This window comes from Daphnia carinata, chromosome 8 (assembly GCF_022539665.2).
Source record: "Daphnia carinata strain CSIRO-1 chromosome 8, CSIRO_AGI_Dcar_HiC_V3, whole genome shotgun sequence".
NCBI classification, from domain to species: domain Eukaryota; kingdom Metazoa; phylum Arthropoda; class Branchiopoda; order Diplostraca; family Daphniidae; genus Daphnia; species Daphnia carinata.
Window position 1 is genome coordinate 2116086 of NC_081338.1, and position 17596 is coordinate 2133681.

Consider the following 17596-nt stretch of genomic DNA (forward strand, 5'->3'; position numbering starts at 1 on the left):
GAGGGCGAATGTTACTGTAACCCATAGGTGAACTGTCTAGCCGTAAGCTATATATAACAACTGCTTGAGTGAGAGATGAAAGCGAAAAGTTTAGCAATGCAATTAGATACGTTTCACTTTAAAATTACAGTTTTAAAAAATGCCTTTTGAACAACGCTATTTGACAGGTATGCTGGTAGTAAAAATATAGCTTATTATACTCCAGACAAGAAATCAACGAAGGTTCAATCAGAGATCAATTTTCATTCCAACGATTAAATAGAAAAAATACAACATTAAATTATCCATAATTGCAAAGCTGGAAAATACGATGTGAATTACAACCGATGGAAATTGTAGTACTGCTGTTGCTGCGTCCAAGTGGCTTGCTGCACAGAATTGAATCACGTTTGTCCTCTTATTTTATATGCGTACAAAGCCACCCTGTTTCGACTCATTAACCCTGCGATTACAACACGCGCACCTGTCAGGTAGTGATGTAACAGCCAATATTCTTACCCCAACCTTTCAGCGTGGCGCATTTGTTGATATGACACGCGGTGGAGGGGCGTATTTTTCGTGAATTAAGACTGTATGCTTATTCTGTGCGGAATACAATCAAAACGTAAACATTAGTTTCCCTTTAAAGCATTATACACAAGATAAATGTAAATGTTGTTCCAACAGAATCGTAACGTTATCTTTAAAACAAGTTGAGCGCTTCTTTCCGTAAACCCATGTTGCAAGATGTGTTCTCTCACTGATTCATTCCTATGATTTGGCTTAGGACGAAGAAACCAGGAAATCACAAAAGATATAATTTGTGTAACGACTAGTGAATATGTAGTCTTTTCTTTTTCGTAGTGGGACGTTATAAGAAAAAACGTTCTATATTCATCCTCAGACATAAATCATTTGAAAGATTCACGTTTCATCCATCCAGATGCATATTCAAAACTCATGTCATGCAACAGAAAAACAAAAAGCAGAAGTGGATCACATAAAGGGCTCAATCTTAAACGCATAACTCAAAAGGTAAACTAACGTTCAAAAAATCCTTTGTGAAATATTCATGGTGACAACTGAATGGATTGTAATTATGAAAAACCAATATCAACTATGATAAGTCCTGAGAATGTGGCATAGCTCATTGCTGTCAAAAGCGGAAATTTAGAAAGCGGGATCGTTGAAGTATTATGGCCCACTAGACGTAATGAGCTGGATACAACACTACTTAAACGTGTATATGAATGCCAAAAATAAGTAATGACGATCCTAGATGGCCCCCAATTTAATTTTCCCTCACAAGTGGAATCACACCCAGCCAATGCATGAACGCATTAGTGCCAATATCAGCCGCAAGGTGATATGAAGTATTCTTGCATTTCATTCACGGTGCGTGATGCCACACCCTAATTCGTGAGTGCTACATAATAATTAAAATTTGAAACATTTAATTAAGTTTTTTGTTTTATAATTACCTTGGATGTTATTTATCACCATTTTCATGTACAAAAGTTTCGCCGGATTTAAATGAGAGTTAGTTTAAGACGAAAAATACACAATTGCCTTATCAACATGGTTTGGGGTCGTAATTCACTGTATATAATAGTTGCGTGAACATGTTAATGTAGCGGCACTTGAAATGACTGGGTATGGCACCCTCCCAATGATGGGAATAACTAGTAACCAAGAGTCTGTAAGCAATTACAACTCGAAACGTCAAGCATTGGTATGGATTGGCCCCCCATTCCAACGCAAAACTGAATAGAGATGTAAGAGCTCTCAGCTGATGTCAAGATGGATCGAATCAATAGCTGTACTATACGATTCAGTCCATCCTGGCAGGTCTGGAGGTTACTAGTATGTTAGTCAAGTGCTTAGTGCAACCATTTTGGCTATTTTCCCAATAACTAAAATCAGAACTAACAAACCGAAACATTTATCTCTGAAGAATATTTGAGCATTTCCGTAAAATAGAAATTTCAGGTTGAAACAAGGAAATAGCCATTAGCGATAGAAATGCAAATTGAAAAAAAAAATTCGCTATACTATGCTATTCAATCATAAAACGTGAAGGGTAAATGGATTTTAACCACAACAATTAAACAATGCCAATGAGCTACCGCAGTAAATCAATGCGACTTTGTGCTACGCAACTGAATATACAGTATAAATTCATGGTAAATTTATAAATACACATGGTATAGTTCTTGCAAATATGCACTAATGCATAATCGTGCTAAGAAATTACGATATTGTACGAACACACATTTAAGTCGCTTCCTCCGCTTTATGTGATAAAGAATAAAAACAAATGGATTTGGTAACGGCATTATAGCTGTATTTGAGATTCCATGTATAAACCATTGGTATGGAACGACTAATTAATGCGTAAATACATGGCAGGGAAATACTCATTTCGGAACGACGACAGCAAATAATAAAACAAGATCTAATTCTTCCGTCGTCGAGCTTGACGGATAGCACAATTTTTCACGATTAATAATACTTCGATGGCTCAGTGTAGGAAGTGGCGTGCGTTGTTGTGTAATAAGCTGGAGCCTCGGTGTAGTACCTGGGAGCGGCGTAACTGGTAGAGTAGTACTCTAGCGATTTTGTTGTGTAGTAGTGTGGGGCTTCAGTCTGATAGTAGCTTGGAGCTGCGTAGTGCTTCATTGCCTCGGTGTAGTAGCTGGGAGTAGCATAAGTTGTTGTGTAGTATGTTGGAACTTCAGTGTAATAGCTTGGTGCAGCATACGGTGTGGTGTAGTACGCGGCGGCCTTTGTAGCGTAGTATTGCGGAGCCTCAGTGTAGTAAGCTGGAGTAGCGTACGTGGTAGTGTAGTATGCTGGAGCAGCGTACGTGGTAGTGTAGTAAGCTGGAGCAGCGTACGTGGTAGTGTAGTATTCAGTAGCCTTTGTGGTGTAGTAGCTAGGTTCCACATAGTACGAAGGAGCAGCCGTAGTGTAGTAACTTGGGGCAGCGTAGGGCTTCGGGGCTTCTGCGCAGTATGTCGGCTCAGCATAGTAACACGGGGCAGCTGTAGTGTAGTATGTTGGAGCTACGTAGTACTTGGGCGCCTCCGTCGTGGTGTAGTACGGCACAGTTGTTACGTAGCTCGGAGCAGAGTAATATTTCGAGGCCTCAGTGTAGTAAGACGGAGAAGCGTACGTTGTGATGTAATACTCCGAGGCCTTTGTGGTATAGTAGGTGGGAGCTTCGGTGTAGTAGCTTGGAGTGGCGTAGGTTGTTGTGTAATACACCGGCGCCTCCGTGTAATAGCTCGGTGGGGAGTAGTACCTCGGTGCCTCCGAATAGTGCATAGGAGCCGCATATGTAGTGGAGTAATACTCGGGCGCCTTTGTAGTGTAGTAGGTGGGGGCTGCATACGTAGTGGTGTAGTACGTCAGAGCAGCATACGTCGGAGCAGCATACGTAGTAGTGTAGTACGTCGGAGCAGCATACGTAGTGGTGTAGTAGGATGCCGTGGTGTAGTATTCGGGCGCCTTGGTCGTGTAGTACTTGGGGCCCTCGGTGTAGTAGCTAGGGGCACTATACGATGTCGTGTAATACTCCGCCTTCGTTGTGTAGTACTCAGGGGACTTGGTGGTGTAGTAGGATGCCGGAGTGGTGTAGTACTCGGATGAAGACGAGCCCATCGGCCCACTCATGGCCTGTCCAGCCATCAATGAAACGGCCAACAGCAGCATTGTGGCATAGTTAGCTGTAAATGAAAAAAGAATGCAGTTTAACAATAAATTCGAACAAAGAGCATCATCAAAATGATGCAGTTCGTTTCAGTAAAATACACGAGTTAGTGGACTAGCCTTGTTTTCCCTACATTTACAAAACATAAATCCAGCGAACATGGAAAAAACTAAGATCAGTTACTGCTATAGAATTTAATTATCATTTATAAAATCAAGTTTGAAAATACGGTTCTAAAATGCTTATGACGAAAATGACTTTGAAAGTTTTTTTTCGAAAAAACTGGGCTTTATCCAAAATACTTACCCATAATGTGAAAGTTGATTTGATAATGAACGGCTGGATAACACGACTTTCTGTACTACGGTTGCTGATCGATAGGTCCACTTGACTGATTCGAGCTTCGCTTTGTCGTTGTTTTATATGTATTTGTGTCTCCCTAATGCACGTCACTAGCCTATGGCATTGATAATTGCAAGGGCAATATTATTCTTACCCAACCTTTATGACGTGTTCGCGTACCTTAAAACATTCTCTTCCCTTTTGGCCGTTGGCAATTAGGGTAAAAAGCCGCGCATTTTCTAGTCTTATAGTTTCATTCAAAAAGTTATGATGGTTAAAAAAAAACCTTCGTAGTGCACAACGTTTGAAATATTCAAGCTTTATTTAGTAAAAAAACGGACGACGTGAGTGAGTAAAGGTACGACTCCGTATGGGTGTATCGAACCCCGCATACAATGGGTATGCAACCTAGCGTTCGATGTCCGTTCATCCCTGACCGGACGCTCGGTGAAACCACAGCAACATGATATGTGTCATGTTTCAATTAGAAATGTGGAATCAAAAAAAGTCTTCAGATTGTATTTCTTTTTTTTTCCTAAATTTTCTGTTATCTTCATTTTTCTTCTTTTTTTTTTTTTTTTTACAGGAAATTTTCTTATTTAAGAAGAATGCATGGAACATCATACAGCATTTTCTTCTCCCTTTGCTGCCTTCCTAGTGTCTCCTCTTAGCACTCCATTTTTAAATTCGATGCCGGCTACTAAAGAAATTACAGTAACCATTCAATATTGCCTATTTCAGACGAAAGTCTCGTTCACGCACAACATATTTACTGTAACTTCAAGCTTTCGTTATTATCGGATGAACGATGGAGGAGTGCGGGGCAATCTAGGCGGCCGACTCCAGTTATCGACAGTTTTTTTTTCTTCATGTTAAACGGCGTGTCCGGGCAAAACTATGAGATAAAAGGCTGCGAATTGTCTTTTTAAGGCGTGGCTTCGTGCGTTGCCTAACAACAGACTATTTTTTTAAATCCGTGTCACTCGTTCCGATTATTAATTATGATATGATATAAAATTAGAATGACACATGATATATACTAGTGGCTCTCACTGCGTTTGGGAAATTCCCGATAGGGATCGCCGCTGGTTGCTATAGAATCGCGGAACCCGTATGCTCTGATTAAATTTAACATTATGTTACCGTAATTTCCGATAAGCTTGAAGAATACAAAATCACACAGCATAATCAAAATTTGTCGCCAATTTCGATTAAGTTTAGTGATTTCTCTACTCGTTCTCTATTCTCTTTTCTCTGTTTCTTTAAACTTCGTTTGGACATGCCACACGTGCATGAACCCATCAGGTCCAGTGGTGGGGGATGAGAAAAAATCGACATCTTCTTCGGTCCATCCGCCACTGCCATTTTTCGGGCCCACGCCATACAATGAACAAGCGATGGCTTGAAATGGTAGACGACTGATGAATTTAGCTGCCAGTGTTTTCAAAACGTGTATCGGAACCGTTGTGTAATCTCCGTAATCCACGAAAAACACTATCCACGCAGTACGCACGGCTGTAATGCGAATGCGAACAATACCATTTCTTGGAACAACTGGTTGGTCAAGGCTTTCCAGAATAACATGTCGAAGTCCACATAGCTTCATATTTCTACAGAATCCAAACGCCTAGAAAAGACAAGAAAAAAAAAAATATGAGATTCAATATGCGAATTAGTAAGCGGTTGACACGAATTTGCATTTACTACCTTCACATTTTCACATAGTGGTAGACTTTTTTTACGAACTTCTTTGCCGCAGAAAGACAGTATGGCTTCTGTAGCTAGTTCATCAGAAACTGCCAGTCCAAAACGTTGCATGAAACGTACGATTGTGAGAAGAGAGTTGTTAAATTCTTTGGTGATGAGTAGGTGGGTTTCGGGTCTACCAGCCTCCGTAGCTTTCGAGTGGAAGTTGTCCATTGCGAATGAAAGCCGATAGCTAAAATCGTATTTGGAATGGTGAGGTATAAAATAATGGATGAGCGTTTGTGCATTTTTTATGTTGAGTCTCTCTAGGACATCGTCCGTGCAGATAAGAATGGCAGAGCCGTCTCGGGCATGGTTCCACCTTTGCGTTATAAAATCTAAATTTGACACAATAGATTGATTGTGGGCTAACAGAGGCGCCACACCAATCTGAAGCCAAGCAAGTAAGAATGAATTGCGCATAAATAATTTAATCTTTGATAAGTTACCGTTGACAGCATTCATTCAACTTTAAAGACTTTAGCCGATCCGCGGCAGAATATAATGGTTCTGCTTAAGCACTTTTTTTGCATAAACTCCAACAAATGGCAGTGCATTTCGTCAGAAGTTCCAAGACGAACATCAAGCTTCATCCCACCATAAATGGCAGCCTCCATACAAGAGGATATGAAAACCGGAACATTTTTTAAAACTTTTGAAGAAATTTCTTCCATTCCTTTTGTCCAATGGCTAGTGTAACGAAGTCACCAAAATACAACTTTTAATTATATTTTATCTTCATTGTTTGTTTTCTTTATATTAAAATTATATATTATGTTTGTTATGCATTATATTTAAAGTATACATTATAAATATAGTAATTCAAGTGTCATTGACATTTCCTTGAATTCTATTTTTATATTATACTTTACAACCTGCTTATTTCTGATTGGATGAGCTTCATGCGTAGAACATCGCGCCATACATTTCCATGAATAGGAAATGTTGCTGCGTGAGATATTCAATAACTTATATCCGGAGCTCATCTGTCGGAAATGCTATGTTTCCCTCAAACATGTAAAACGTATAAAAGGATGACCTTTTTGTTCCCAAAAGTTAGTTCTACAGTTCTTCAGTTCTCTTCAATTCTCTTCAGTTCTCTCTTGTTCTAGTTCCAGTTCCAGTTCTAGATTTCATCTTTAGTGCTATCAGTGCTGTTTAATTCTTCAAATATAGTGAGTTTAATTCGTTCTTATTCAATAATTATTGTTAACGATACGTACTGACTTTAAGATTGCAGGTAAATTTCGCACTCTGTATTTTATTTACGGGCACGTTAGCTCAATACTGATATTTTACAAGTTACAATATTTTACGGGAAAACGAGTGACGCGACTGTAACAGGCAAATTCTTGTCTCTAAACGTTTTGCGAAAGGGTGATCTTCCCTCCTCGTTGCGTCGTCTACGTTCCCCTGCCTCCGTTTTCGCCTATGGCACAATACCGTTTTAGATAAAGCCTCTTCTAACTATTTGGGGCTGTAGGATTCGGAACATAGCCGGCCCTGCGTTCGTAAGCGGACGCACCATCCGTATCCCAAGACTCCAACAAGCAGAGTTTCACAGCTGGGCGATGAAGTTCGGAGGTTTTGGTGGCCGAACGTAGGTGAACGATCGCGGAGCGGACCACGCCATCTGGTCCAGAGAACACCTTGACGACACGAGCGATGGGCCATTCTCCACGGGGTGTGTCTGGCTCGATAACGATCACGATGTCGCCAACGTTGAGGTTCTTTTGTCCGTATAGCCATTTCCGTCTTTCCGTAAGGCTGGGCAGATATTCCCTCATCCAACGTCTCCAGAAACAATCCGTGAGGTACTGAGCGACGCGGTACTGCCTTTTGGTCGTCATGTCGTTTTCGTCGAACATGTCGAAGGGTACGTACGGATTTTCGTGTCCAAGGAGAAGATGGTTTGGCGTGATGGGTTCGGGATCCGCCGGGTTTACGCTTACATACGTTAACGGGCGGCCGTTGAGAAGTTTCTCCACTTGAATTAACGTGGTGACTAAGGTATCGTCAGTCAGGGTTTGTTCGTTAAGTACGAATCTTAAGGCACGTTTTGACGACTGAACTAGACGTTCCCAAGTTCCACCAAAATGTGGCGCGGTAGGTGGGTTGAAACTCCAGGTCACTGTTCTTCGTTTTCGTCCATCTCTTATGGCTAGTTGTTCCATCCGACGAAGACACTCGGAGAATTCACGCACAGCTCCAACAAAGTTCGTGCCATTATCGCTGTGATAATGTTGCGAAGTCGTACGGCGATCTTCAAAGCGACTGATGCAGTTGATGAATGACGAAGTGTCAAGAGAGTATGCCATTTCCAAGTGCACGGCTCTTGATGACATGCAAGTAAACAAACAGGCCCAGCGTTTTACTTTCCGTCTGAATATCTTTACGTTGTACGGGCCAAAGAAATCTACTCCGGTGTGTGTAAAGGCGGGGTAGAAAGGCTTCAGACGGTAACCGGGAAGGGCGGCCATCATCGGGCAGAGTGCTTTTGCGTAGTGTTGCTTGCATTTGAAGCACTTGCTGATAATTCTTCTCACCGTTTTTCGTCCACGTTGAACCCAGTAAACCTTTCGTAACTCGTGAAAGGTTCTCTCTGTAGTGGAGTGTGCGAACTCGAGGTGGAGACTATAAATTAGCAACTTTGTGATTTTCTCATCAGCTGGAAGTATGATCGGATGGCGAGCTTCAGGTGGAGCTGGAGCATTTTCAATACGTCCTCCGACTCGTAAAACTCTTTGATGGTCGATGAATGGCGTTAACGTGATTAGGCTTGAACCAGGATCGAGCTGCTTTCCCTCTTTTAAATTGCTATAATCTTCTGGAAAGGCAGACATCTGAGCGCGCCTAAACAATTCTGCTTCCGCATTCTTGACCTCGGTTTCCGATAATTTGCCGAATTCGCGATGAGTTTTTTCTTTACGAGCGTTACTGATGAAACGTTTGACGTAGCCGACAACGCCGACTAAAAACGGATAGCGGGAGGTGTACGTGGTGAGCTGGTCGATGGAATCGTTTACGTGTAGAATCACACCAACCCATCTCGTACAGCGAACTTCAGGATCCTCTACTTCGTTAGTTCCCTGTTTTACATCGGGGAAGGCCGGCCAATTTTGAGGTGATTGGTAGAGGAAAGACGGACCGGTGAAGAACGATGTTCGATGGAAAATTCAGATGACGTGACGCCGCGGCTGACGTCATCTGCTGGGTTTTGAGCCGTAGGGACGTAACGCCATTGACTACTTTCGGACAGCTCCAATATTTCGCCTATTCGGTTTCCGACGTAAATATGAAACCGATAGTGTGGGGAGTTGATCCATCTCAAAACCGTTGTCGAATCTGACCAAAATGTGGTTTGGTCGATTTTTAGTCGAAGTTCTGACTTGATCACTGATGCTAGGCGGGCGGCGAGTAATGCTGCACACAGCTCAAGTCTGGGTATCGAAACGTATTTGATAGGTGCTACTCTTGCCTTGGCCATAACGAATGACACTTTAACGCCGTCGGGGATGTCCAAACGGAGATAGGCAATGGCACCAAACGCTGATTCGGAGGCGTCAGCAAACAGATGCAGTCCCACACCTCGTGCTTTTGGTAGCTCTGGGTAAAAACATCGTGGGACGGAAAGCGGGTTTAGCTTCGAGAAGGAGATGGCCCAATTTTGCCACTCATCGATGGTCGTCTGGTCTAGTTGATCGTCCCAGCCAACCGATTTTCTGCATACAGCTTGCAGAATGAGTTTAGCTTGTAGCAACACCGGTGAGAGAAAACCAAATGGGTCGTAGACGCTTGACGTTTCTCGTAGTATTTCACGTTTCGTCTCTCCATCCAGTTTAATGCTTGCGCTCACTACGAACGAGTCGCTACCGTAGTCGAGTGAGAGGCCCAACGTCCGTTCTATGGGCATTCCGTGTAGCGCTAAGTCGATAGACGAAACTGGGTTGCCAGGCAACGACAGCAGAACCTTCGGGCATGATGAGCCCCACTGGGCGAGCTCGAATCCTCCACGACGTAGAACGTTTGTCACCCTTTTCGCTTGCTGAATAGCTTCTTCGGCAGTTGGGAATGACGTCAGCCAGTTGTCCACGTAGAAATGGTCGATTACTTGTTTCGTAGCGTCGGCTGCATCAATCCCACCGTCTTCGGCTGCTTGACGTAGAACGTGAGCACAAATTGTCGGGGAGCAAACTGCGCCGAAGGGTTGCACATTCATTTGGTAAACGGAGGGCGGTTCCTGTATACCCGGGTCGCGATAGAAGAAGCGAAGTGCCGGCCCGTCTTGTGGCCGCACTCTTACTTGGTGGAACATCTTTACGATATCCGCGCTCAATGCCATCGGATGTTGCCGGAAACGTAGCAACACACCAATTAAGTTGGTTAGCAGGTCAGGTCCTTTCAGCAGGGCAAAGTTCAGCGACATTCCCTTGTAGTACGCGGAGGCATCAAAAACTGGGCGGCATTTGTCAGGTTTCTTCGGATTTATCACAGGGTGGTGAGGTAGAAACCAGGTACGGCCAGCTGGACGGTAATCGACCTCCTCGGCTGAAAGTTTTCGGGCGTGACCAAGGCTGATGTATTCGTTGATTGCAGCGGAGTATCTTCTACCAAGATTTTCGTCGGCGATGAGTCTTCGTTCTAGCTTTAGGAAGCGAGCTAGTGTAGACTGGCTGTTGTCGGGGAGGTTCGGCTCTTCGTTTTTCCAGAGGAGTCCCGACTCGTAACGATCGCCTACGAATCTTGTCGTTTCGTTTAGGATCTTGTTTGCACGTAATTCATCGTCGCTGACCGGCACCTTGACACCTGCTCGGGCTTCGTAGGTCTCGGTGAGTAGAAAGCGATCGATCGCATTCACAAGATCTTGATCGGGTGGGGGCGCTAATGAGAGCGAGTTGCACTGAAGTTGTGCAACGGCGGCCGGAGAAATCGGACCGGTTATACACCATCCAAAGGCTGTTCGGAGACCTCGCGGAGCTCGCTCGTTCAACGGATCTCTTTTGATTTCAAGGACTTCTTGCGGAGCCATATCACACGAGCCGATCAACACGTTCACGTCCACGGAATTTTGGGCGGGAACCTTCAATCCAGCTAGATGAGGCCAATCCTTGACAAGCTTCTTTAGATCGACGTTTTCGTTCTTGATTTTTAAGACAGGAACGGAGTAACAGTTCGGGATTTCGAAAGAACTGCTTTTGTCCAACGACGAGATTCTGAAGGACACCTTTGTCGTGTGTGCAGTTGGGTCGCGGCCGTGGTACGTTCCGATTATCGAAATTCCCTTCTCGCCTTGAAGTCCCAATTCGTTTGCAAGCGCGTTGGTTATCATTGAGATTTGGCTACCGGGATCCAACAATCCGTACCCGGTCCAGGTTCGACCATTAGCTTCGATTACCATAGGGACGATAGGCAGCAGGGTCGTTTCGTTTTCGTAGCCGTAGGAGACCGCGCCGTTAAATGGGCCCTTTCGAGAAGAGTGTGACGTCAGGCTCGATTGTGGCGTTTTCGGATACATCCTCGGTGCTCCGTGGAGAAGAGGGTGGTGAAGACGTTTACAATCTTCTGTTCCACATTCCTTTTCCCTTTTACACTCGGAACTTAGATGGCGGTCGTCGAGACACCGGTAACAGCATCTTTTTTCTTTGACTACCTCCGATCGCTCCGTGGGATTTAACGCCTTAAACTTCTCACAGAGGTAAAGGCGATGAGCACCGTCACAATATGGGCAGGATGCGATGTTTACGGTTGTGGAGAAGACCATAGGGGGCGTGGTCGACTTCTTCGGTTTTTCGTTAGACGATTTGTGGACGTTTTCTCGAGTCTTCGGATGACTGCCTTGCTGGAATGTGGGGTCGACGCCAACACGGACGAAATACTCCGCCATCGTAACGTCATCGAGCCACGTGTCCAGGTCGAGTATCGTAGGCAATCTATCTTGAATTCGATAGCTCACTTCGGCCCATTTACTGCGTAGGTTGGGCGGCAATTTTCCAACCAATTGAGCCAAAGTGGTGCTGCTGTGTAGCTCCAATCCATATCCACCCAGTTGCAAAGTTGCGACGACTGAACGGAGTGTGGACGAAAACTGCTTTAAAGATTCGTAGTCGCTATCTTTAAACGAAGGTAGCTTTAGAAGCAATGAAGAGCAGGCGGTTGATACGATTCTTGGATTTCCGAACTTCCGATGCAGCTCTTTCAATGCAAAGGAGTATAATCCAGGGTTGAGTAGAACTTCACCGAGGTTCTTCTGAATTTCGGTCGTCAGGCATGCACGTAGATGATGTTGACGTTCGGCATCGCTGAAACATGTGTCGTGGATCTGAACCTTGAATGACTGGATAAACATAGGCCAGTTTATCGGGTTGCCGTCAAACTTCGGTGGTTCAGCTTTCGGCGGTCTCGATGATGAACGAAATGTCGGAGGTGCGTCATGACGATTCACGGTGAATATCCAGGCATCAGGGGAGTACACCGTTGGTTGCGAATCAGGAACTGGTCTCTGGGACGGAAACGTTTGTTGCGTAAATCGGTTGTGTACGGGAGGCGCCGACATCGCGATTGTTGGATGTGACGGCGGACGTGCGCTGGAGTTGATTTGCTGAGCTACCCGATCGAATATGTTTGTGGGTGCGTAGCTTGAGGCGTTGACGTTCAAGTTAGGAAACGACGAAGATGGCTGGTCAAACGTAAACGGCTGTTGGGACGCAGCCGGCCCGTGTTGAGAGCATGGTTGCGTTGTCGTTGCTGGTCTGTACGGCATGCAGAATTCTGGAACAGGCGTAGCGGGTGCATGAAATGGGACGTTAGAAGTTTTCCAGACATCTGTTTTATCAAACCCGGACGTTTCGATTTCATCCGTCTCTTCGGTTTCCGCTAATTCGTCTGCGAGTTGTTTACGTAACAAGGAGCTAGTGTAACGTTGCTTCTCTAACTCCATTTTCAGTTGTCGTTCCTTACGTGCTGCTTCAACCCGCCTTTCCTCTGCCTTTCTGGCGATTTCGAGCTGCATCTTGCCAAGTTCGAACTGCTTTCTACGTTCTTCCTCTTCGGCTTGTTGTAAGGCTTCGGCTTTTTCCTGTTGAATCCTTAGTTGCGTTTCCTTTTCTAACCGCTCGGCCTCCTGAAGTTTACGTCGTGTCGATGAGGTTGATGAACGGTTGGAAACACTACTACGGCTGGAACCAGCAACTGATCTTGCGCGGGCCTGAAGAGAGTCGATGTAGTTGGCCATGTCGGTTAACGCCCTCGAGTGTTTGATGGAAATATCAATTCCCCAGCTGGTTTCTCTGTCTAGATCTTCGCCGTCGAACTTGCAGACTTCCACGTAGCGACGGTGAATTCTTTCAACGATGTCGTATGCACGAACCAGGCTTGTTCGCTCAATCTCGATTGTTCCAACATCTTCCTGCATTCGGACGGCAAGGAGAGCTTGATTGAGTGCCATCGTGTGGATTCTCTTGGCCTGCGTACGGTGCTGTTTTAGCTGAGCGGGGTCGTTTGTCCTTTGCCATTCTTCCAAATCTTCCTCCGGTTCTTCTTCTTGAATAACATCGAGGGGAAAAGCTTCGTTGGCCATGCTTGAATGACAACGGATGACGTATGGGATCAGTTTACGCAACGTGTTACGTGATCTGCCACGTGGGACTGATTTGCGAGTATGCACTTTAGACGTTATTTAAAGGCATGAGCTTGTCGACGAGACGGGTACAAGCTAAGGTTTCGACAATCAAGTTATTAGGACAATACTTCGTGCGTAGACGATTCAATGTGCTTTAGGGGCGAGCACATGTGGCGTAAATCGTCTAATTAAGTTTTGTTCTAAAGGTAACGCTTGATTGTAGATCCTCTTGATAGGAGACAACGTCAGCATGAGTTTTCGTGCTGTAGCGTAAACGATGTGGACGATACAGAGCGATAAGACGACTACAATTTACGGATCAGTTCGTTGGGATTCACGATTCCCGGTCGATGCACCAAAATGTTAACGATACGTACTGACTTTAAGATTGCAAGTAAATTTCGCACTCTGTATTTTATTTACGGGCACGTTAGCTCAATACTGATATTTTACAAGTTACAATATTTTACGGGAAAACGAGTGACGCGACTGTAACAGGCAAATTCTTGTCTCTAAACGTTTTGCGAAAGGGTGATCTTCCCTCCTCGTTGCGTCGTCTACGTTCCCCTGCCTCCGTTTTCGCCTATGGCACAATACCGTTTTAGATAAAGCCTCTTCTAACTATTTGGGGCTGTAGGATTCGGAACAATTATTGTGAGTGCTTTTCATGCGACCGACAAGACCCTGTTTCCCTTATCTTTTCTCTTCCAACGTTTGACATCTTTATTCCATCTTCGCCACGGCGGTGACGGTAAGACTGAATTCGCATGACTCCATTTTGTATTTCTGTTTCCCATTTATGCTCTATATCCGTGTAATTCTTTTATTATCTTTGGCCTATTAGAATAAAATATATTCGGCATTGTGGTAACGCCTTCCCGAGTTCAATTTTCTAAATTAAAATTTGTCTTAAATAACGTAAAGTCATTCTTTCAATTGCTAAAAGAATGCTTTACACTAGCACAAGCCACAATCTACAACGGAGAAGTTTAGCACCAGTATAGGTAATATGAATTCCCTGTCATGCTTACAGGTCGTGGGACAAGTTCTTTCCTTCTGTTTCCCGCTGAACGGACTCTTGATAAAAATTAAACAGATTCTTCGCTGCTCCAGAGTGTTCTTTGAGTACAAAGTCTGCATCGTCGAATACAAGATGACAGCATCGATCGAAGCTAATTATATCTTTTCCTTCTGATAGCAACAAACTGAGAGCAGGGGATATTTTTTTTTACGTTTTGGCCGTAGTTGAAAATGCATTTCTTGAACTCCTTATAATAATTGTGTTGTTTTTCATTGATGTTGGGTGAGGGGAGAAAATGGAGATAGAGTAATAGTCGAAATGCCGGCTCATAATTTGGCTCAAGTGAGGCATCGCATTTCATTTGAAATTCAGAATACCTTTACGGGAACATTCACAGAGGCCAATCAACTGTATTTGTTACTTGCCATTTCCAAATACACACAACTATGCTATTTAATAAATTGGAAACCTAAATCATGGCGAATAGATAAGAATACCAATCATGAACGTATGTTTCCAAGGTAAACCTCATTACTCTAGAGTAAATTCCGAAGAGGTCGCCGGCACGACCAAGTCCAGTATTTGGGACTTCGAAAGTAATTTGAAAATTAAAATCTTTTGTTGATTTTGCGTTCATTTCTCCTTTCTACAATACTGAGTTTTTCCCTGCTATTGAATGGTGCTTATCAAATTATACCTGATGTAAACCGAATGAATGGAGGAACAACTCAGTAATGTTAGCTTTTTGGATGACCAATTTCACCATGCCAGTACCGTTATATTTTATTGCCTTTAGTGAATTCGTTGCTATTCGGGTTCCGTAGAGGTCACCATTGCTAAGCTATAATATTCCATGAAGCCTTCACTAACATATTTTTAATTTTCCTGTTTTTTTTTGTAAGAATTTTTAGTTACCGAGCTCGTGGCAATTGAGCTTCCAAGGATTTCGAGAATGCGTTGGAGAAGGATATGGTCGGAGGAAGGCGTTAGGAAGGAGTTAGGATCGCCGGAGAATGCGTTACAGGAAAAGCAAAAGAGGAATAAATATGTGTACCTTGTTTCAACTTTGTCTTTTTGATCAAGATAAACCACGAGCTTTTTGTAGGAAAATTCTCTTGGACTATGCCAGATCTTGAAAATAGTCATTTATCTTATTGACGCTACCCGTAGACTAACGAAATGACTTAAATATATGGCAAAGGAAAACCACATAGCAATACATGTTATGGTCCTGAATAGAAAAATCGATTTCTATCTTCCCCTCAACTCAATAATTAGGCTCCTTTTAAAAGAGATTTTTATTAAGGCCAAGATACACCTATGGCATGTAACTGTTAAAGGGCAAATAATTCGGATGCATTTCTGTGATTACCAAATGCCCCCTGTAATAGGTTCATAGTTTGAGAACGAATGTTACTGTAACCCATAGGTGAACTGTTTAGCTGTAGGCTACATATAACAACTGCTTGAGTGAGGGATGTCTGTTCAAAGCTGTAGCCTGATTATGAACGCATGCTTTATTCCTGCTAGAAGCGACAAGTTTAGCAATCCAATTAGATACCTTTCACTTTAAAATACAGTTTAAAACAATGCCTTTTGAAGGAATGCTATTTGGCAGGTATGCTGATACGAGAAATATACTTATTATACTCCAGACAAGAGATCGAGAAGGTTCATTAGAGATCAGGTTTAATTCCCACGATTAAGTAAACAAATACAACACTAAATTACCCGTAATTGCAAAGCTGGAAAATGCGATATGAATTACAAGCGATGGAAATTGTAGTGCTACTGTTGCTGTGTCCAAGTGGCTTACTACACTGAATTATATCACATTTGTCCTCTTATTTGATATGCGTCCAAAGCCACCCTGTTTCGACTCATTTACTCTGCGGTTACGACACGCGTACCTGTCAGGTAGGGACGTAACAGCCAATCAGGGTTGGACTATCGCGATATCAAAAAGTATCGCGATAGCATCGCAGTATCGTGATACTACCGGTACCGGTACCGCGAGATTTCTTTTTTAAAAGTATCGTTACCGATATCGGATCATAAATTTTGACTTGCGATCCCGATACTTTTAATATGTGGCGCTATCTAGGAGCCAAAAATGTGACTACTATTTCTGCCAACAGATTGTTCTACTATAACTTAAAAATTAGAATCTTCCAGTCCTCACAGTGCGTCTTCTGCTGCAGCCGATTCAGTGTCCTTACATTGTTACTGTCAGTTCAGAATTTTTTCTTCTACAAACAAGTGTCAATTAGAAATTTCCTACATTTGGAATGTGGAATGATATGGAATGATGTGATAATGAATGATGTGGAACGAATATTTGTTGACAGGATATATATCTTTTCCAGGATATATATTTTTTACTCTTCAATAAAATCGATGTTTATTAAATACAACGCAACACTGCCTTCGTCGGCCTCAGTCGAAAGGCTTTTCAGCGTTGGCGGAAATATTTTTCGTCCAACGAGGAATCGTCATTCTGACGCAAATTTTGAGAAAATGTTGTTTTTAAAAGTAAAAAATGATTTACAATAAAAAGAAACAATAAAACAAATGCAAAATATTATTGTATTAATATTTTGTTGGTCAACTGATAAAAAAAGCGTAAGTCCTAATAAAACTACGTAGCAGAAATGTTGATTAACGCCATCTATCGACAAAAAAAATTGTAATAAATTTCACTCATAGATGGCGTTGAGAAAGTAAAAGTATCGGTATCGGTATCGCGATAAATTTTTCGAAAATGGAAGTATCGGTACCGCGTGTTACAGTTTGCTTCATTTATGCACACAATTACACAGAAATTACAACACAGGACATACAAAATACACACAATATATACTATTTACAACACAATCGCGAAGGGAAGCCAGCAGTCATGCAAGGCTCCTTCTTAAGTACTTGCGCGAGGGCGGCCAGCAACAGCATAGCCCCCTCTTAACGTCCTATCGGACATCGGGCCAAATCCCGACTCCCCGTTTGAATAAAACAGAGGCCAGAGGTACACTAAGGTTCGACCTGACCTCTAGGGGTGGAAAGACAGTAATACAGAAAACAGACAAGGTAATAAGGTCAAACACAAGATGGCAGCACTTGAAATAGATAATAGAGGGCAACAGTTGCAACACGCGATACCGATACTTTTTCAAAGTATCGCTTC

The 17596-nt window shown here is 43.1% G+C and overlaps 2 protein-coding genes across 2 annotated transcripts; both read right to left on the reverse strand.

Annotated features, from left to right (window-relative positions):
* Positions 1-2481: 2481 nt before the first annotated feature.
* LOC130704123 (adhesive plaque matrix protein-like) lies at positions 2482-4046 on the reverse strand. Its single transcript, XM_057525600.2, has 2 exons — positions 3998-4046; positions 2482-3707 (listed from the first exon to the last, which is right to left on the reverse strand). Exons 1-2 carry the CDS (start codon positions 3999-4001, stop codon positions 2482-2484), a joined length of 1230 nt encoding a protein of 409 aa, XP_057381583.1. The 5' UTR covers positions 4002-4046.
* Positions 4047-7242: 3196 nt separating this feature from the next.
* Positions 7243-13355, reverse strand: LOC132088226 (uncharacterized). Its single transcript, XM_059496563.1, has 2 exons — positions 8928-13355; positions 7243-8868 (listed from the first exon to the last, which is right to left on the reverse strand). The coding sequence occupies exons 1-2, from the start codon at positions 13353-13355 to the stop codon at positions 7243-7245; spliced, it is 6054 nt and encodes a 2017-aa protein (XP_059352546.1).
* Between the last annotated feature and the right edge of the window lie 4241 nt (positions 13356-17596).

What these genes read in the sequence shown, in the direction of transcription:
- LOC132088226 (XM_059496563.1), bottom strand. Translation starts at nt 13,355, where the DNA reads ATGGCCAACGAAGCTTTTCCCCTCGATGTTATTCAAGAAGAAGAACCG. An exon ending in TCGAACATCGTTCTTCACCG is followed by an intron (nt 8,869 to 8,927) that starts GTCCGTCTTTCC and finishes GATGTAAAACAG; the next exon opens with GGAACTAACGAAGTAGAGGA.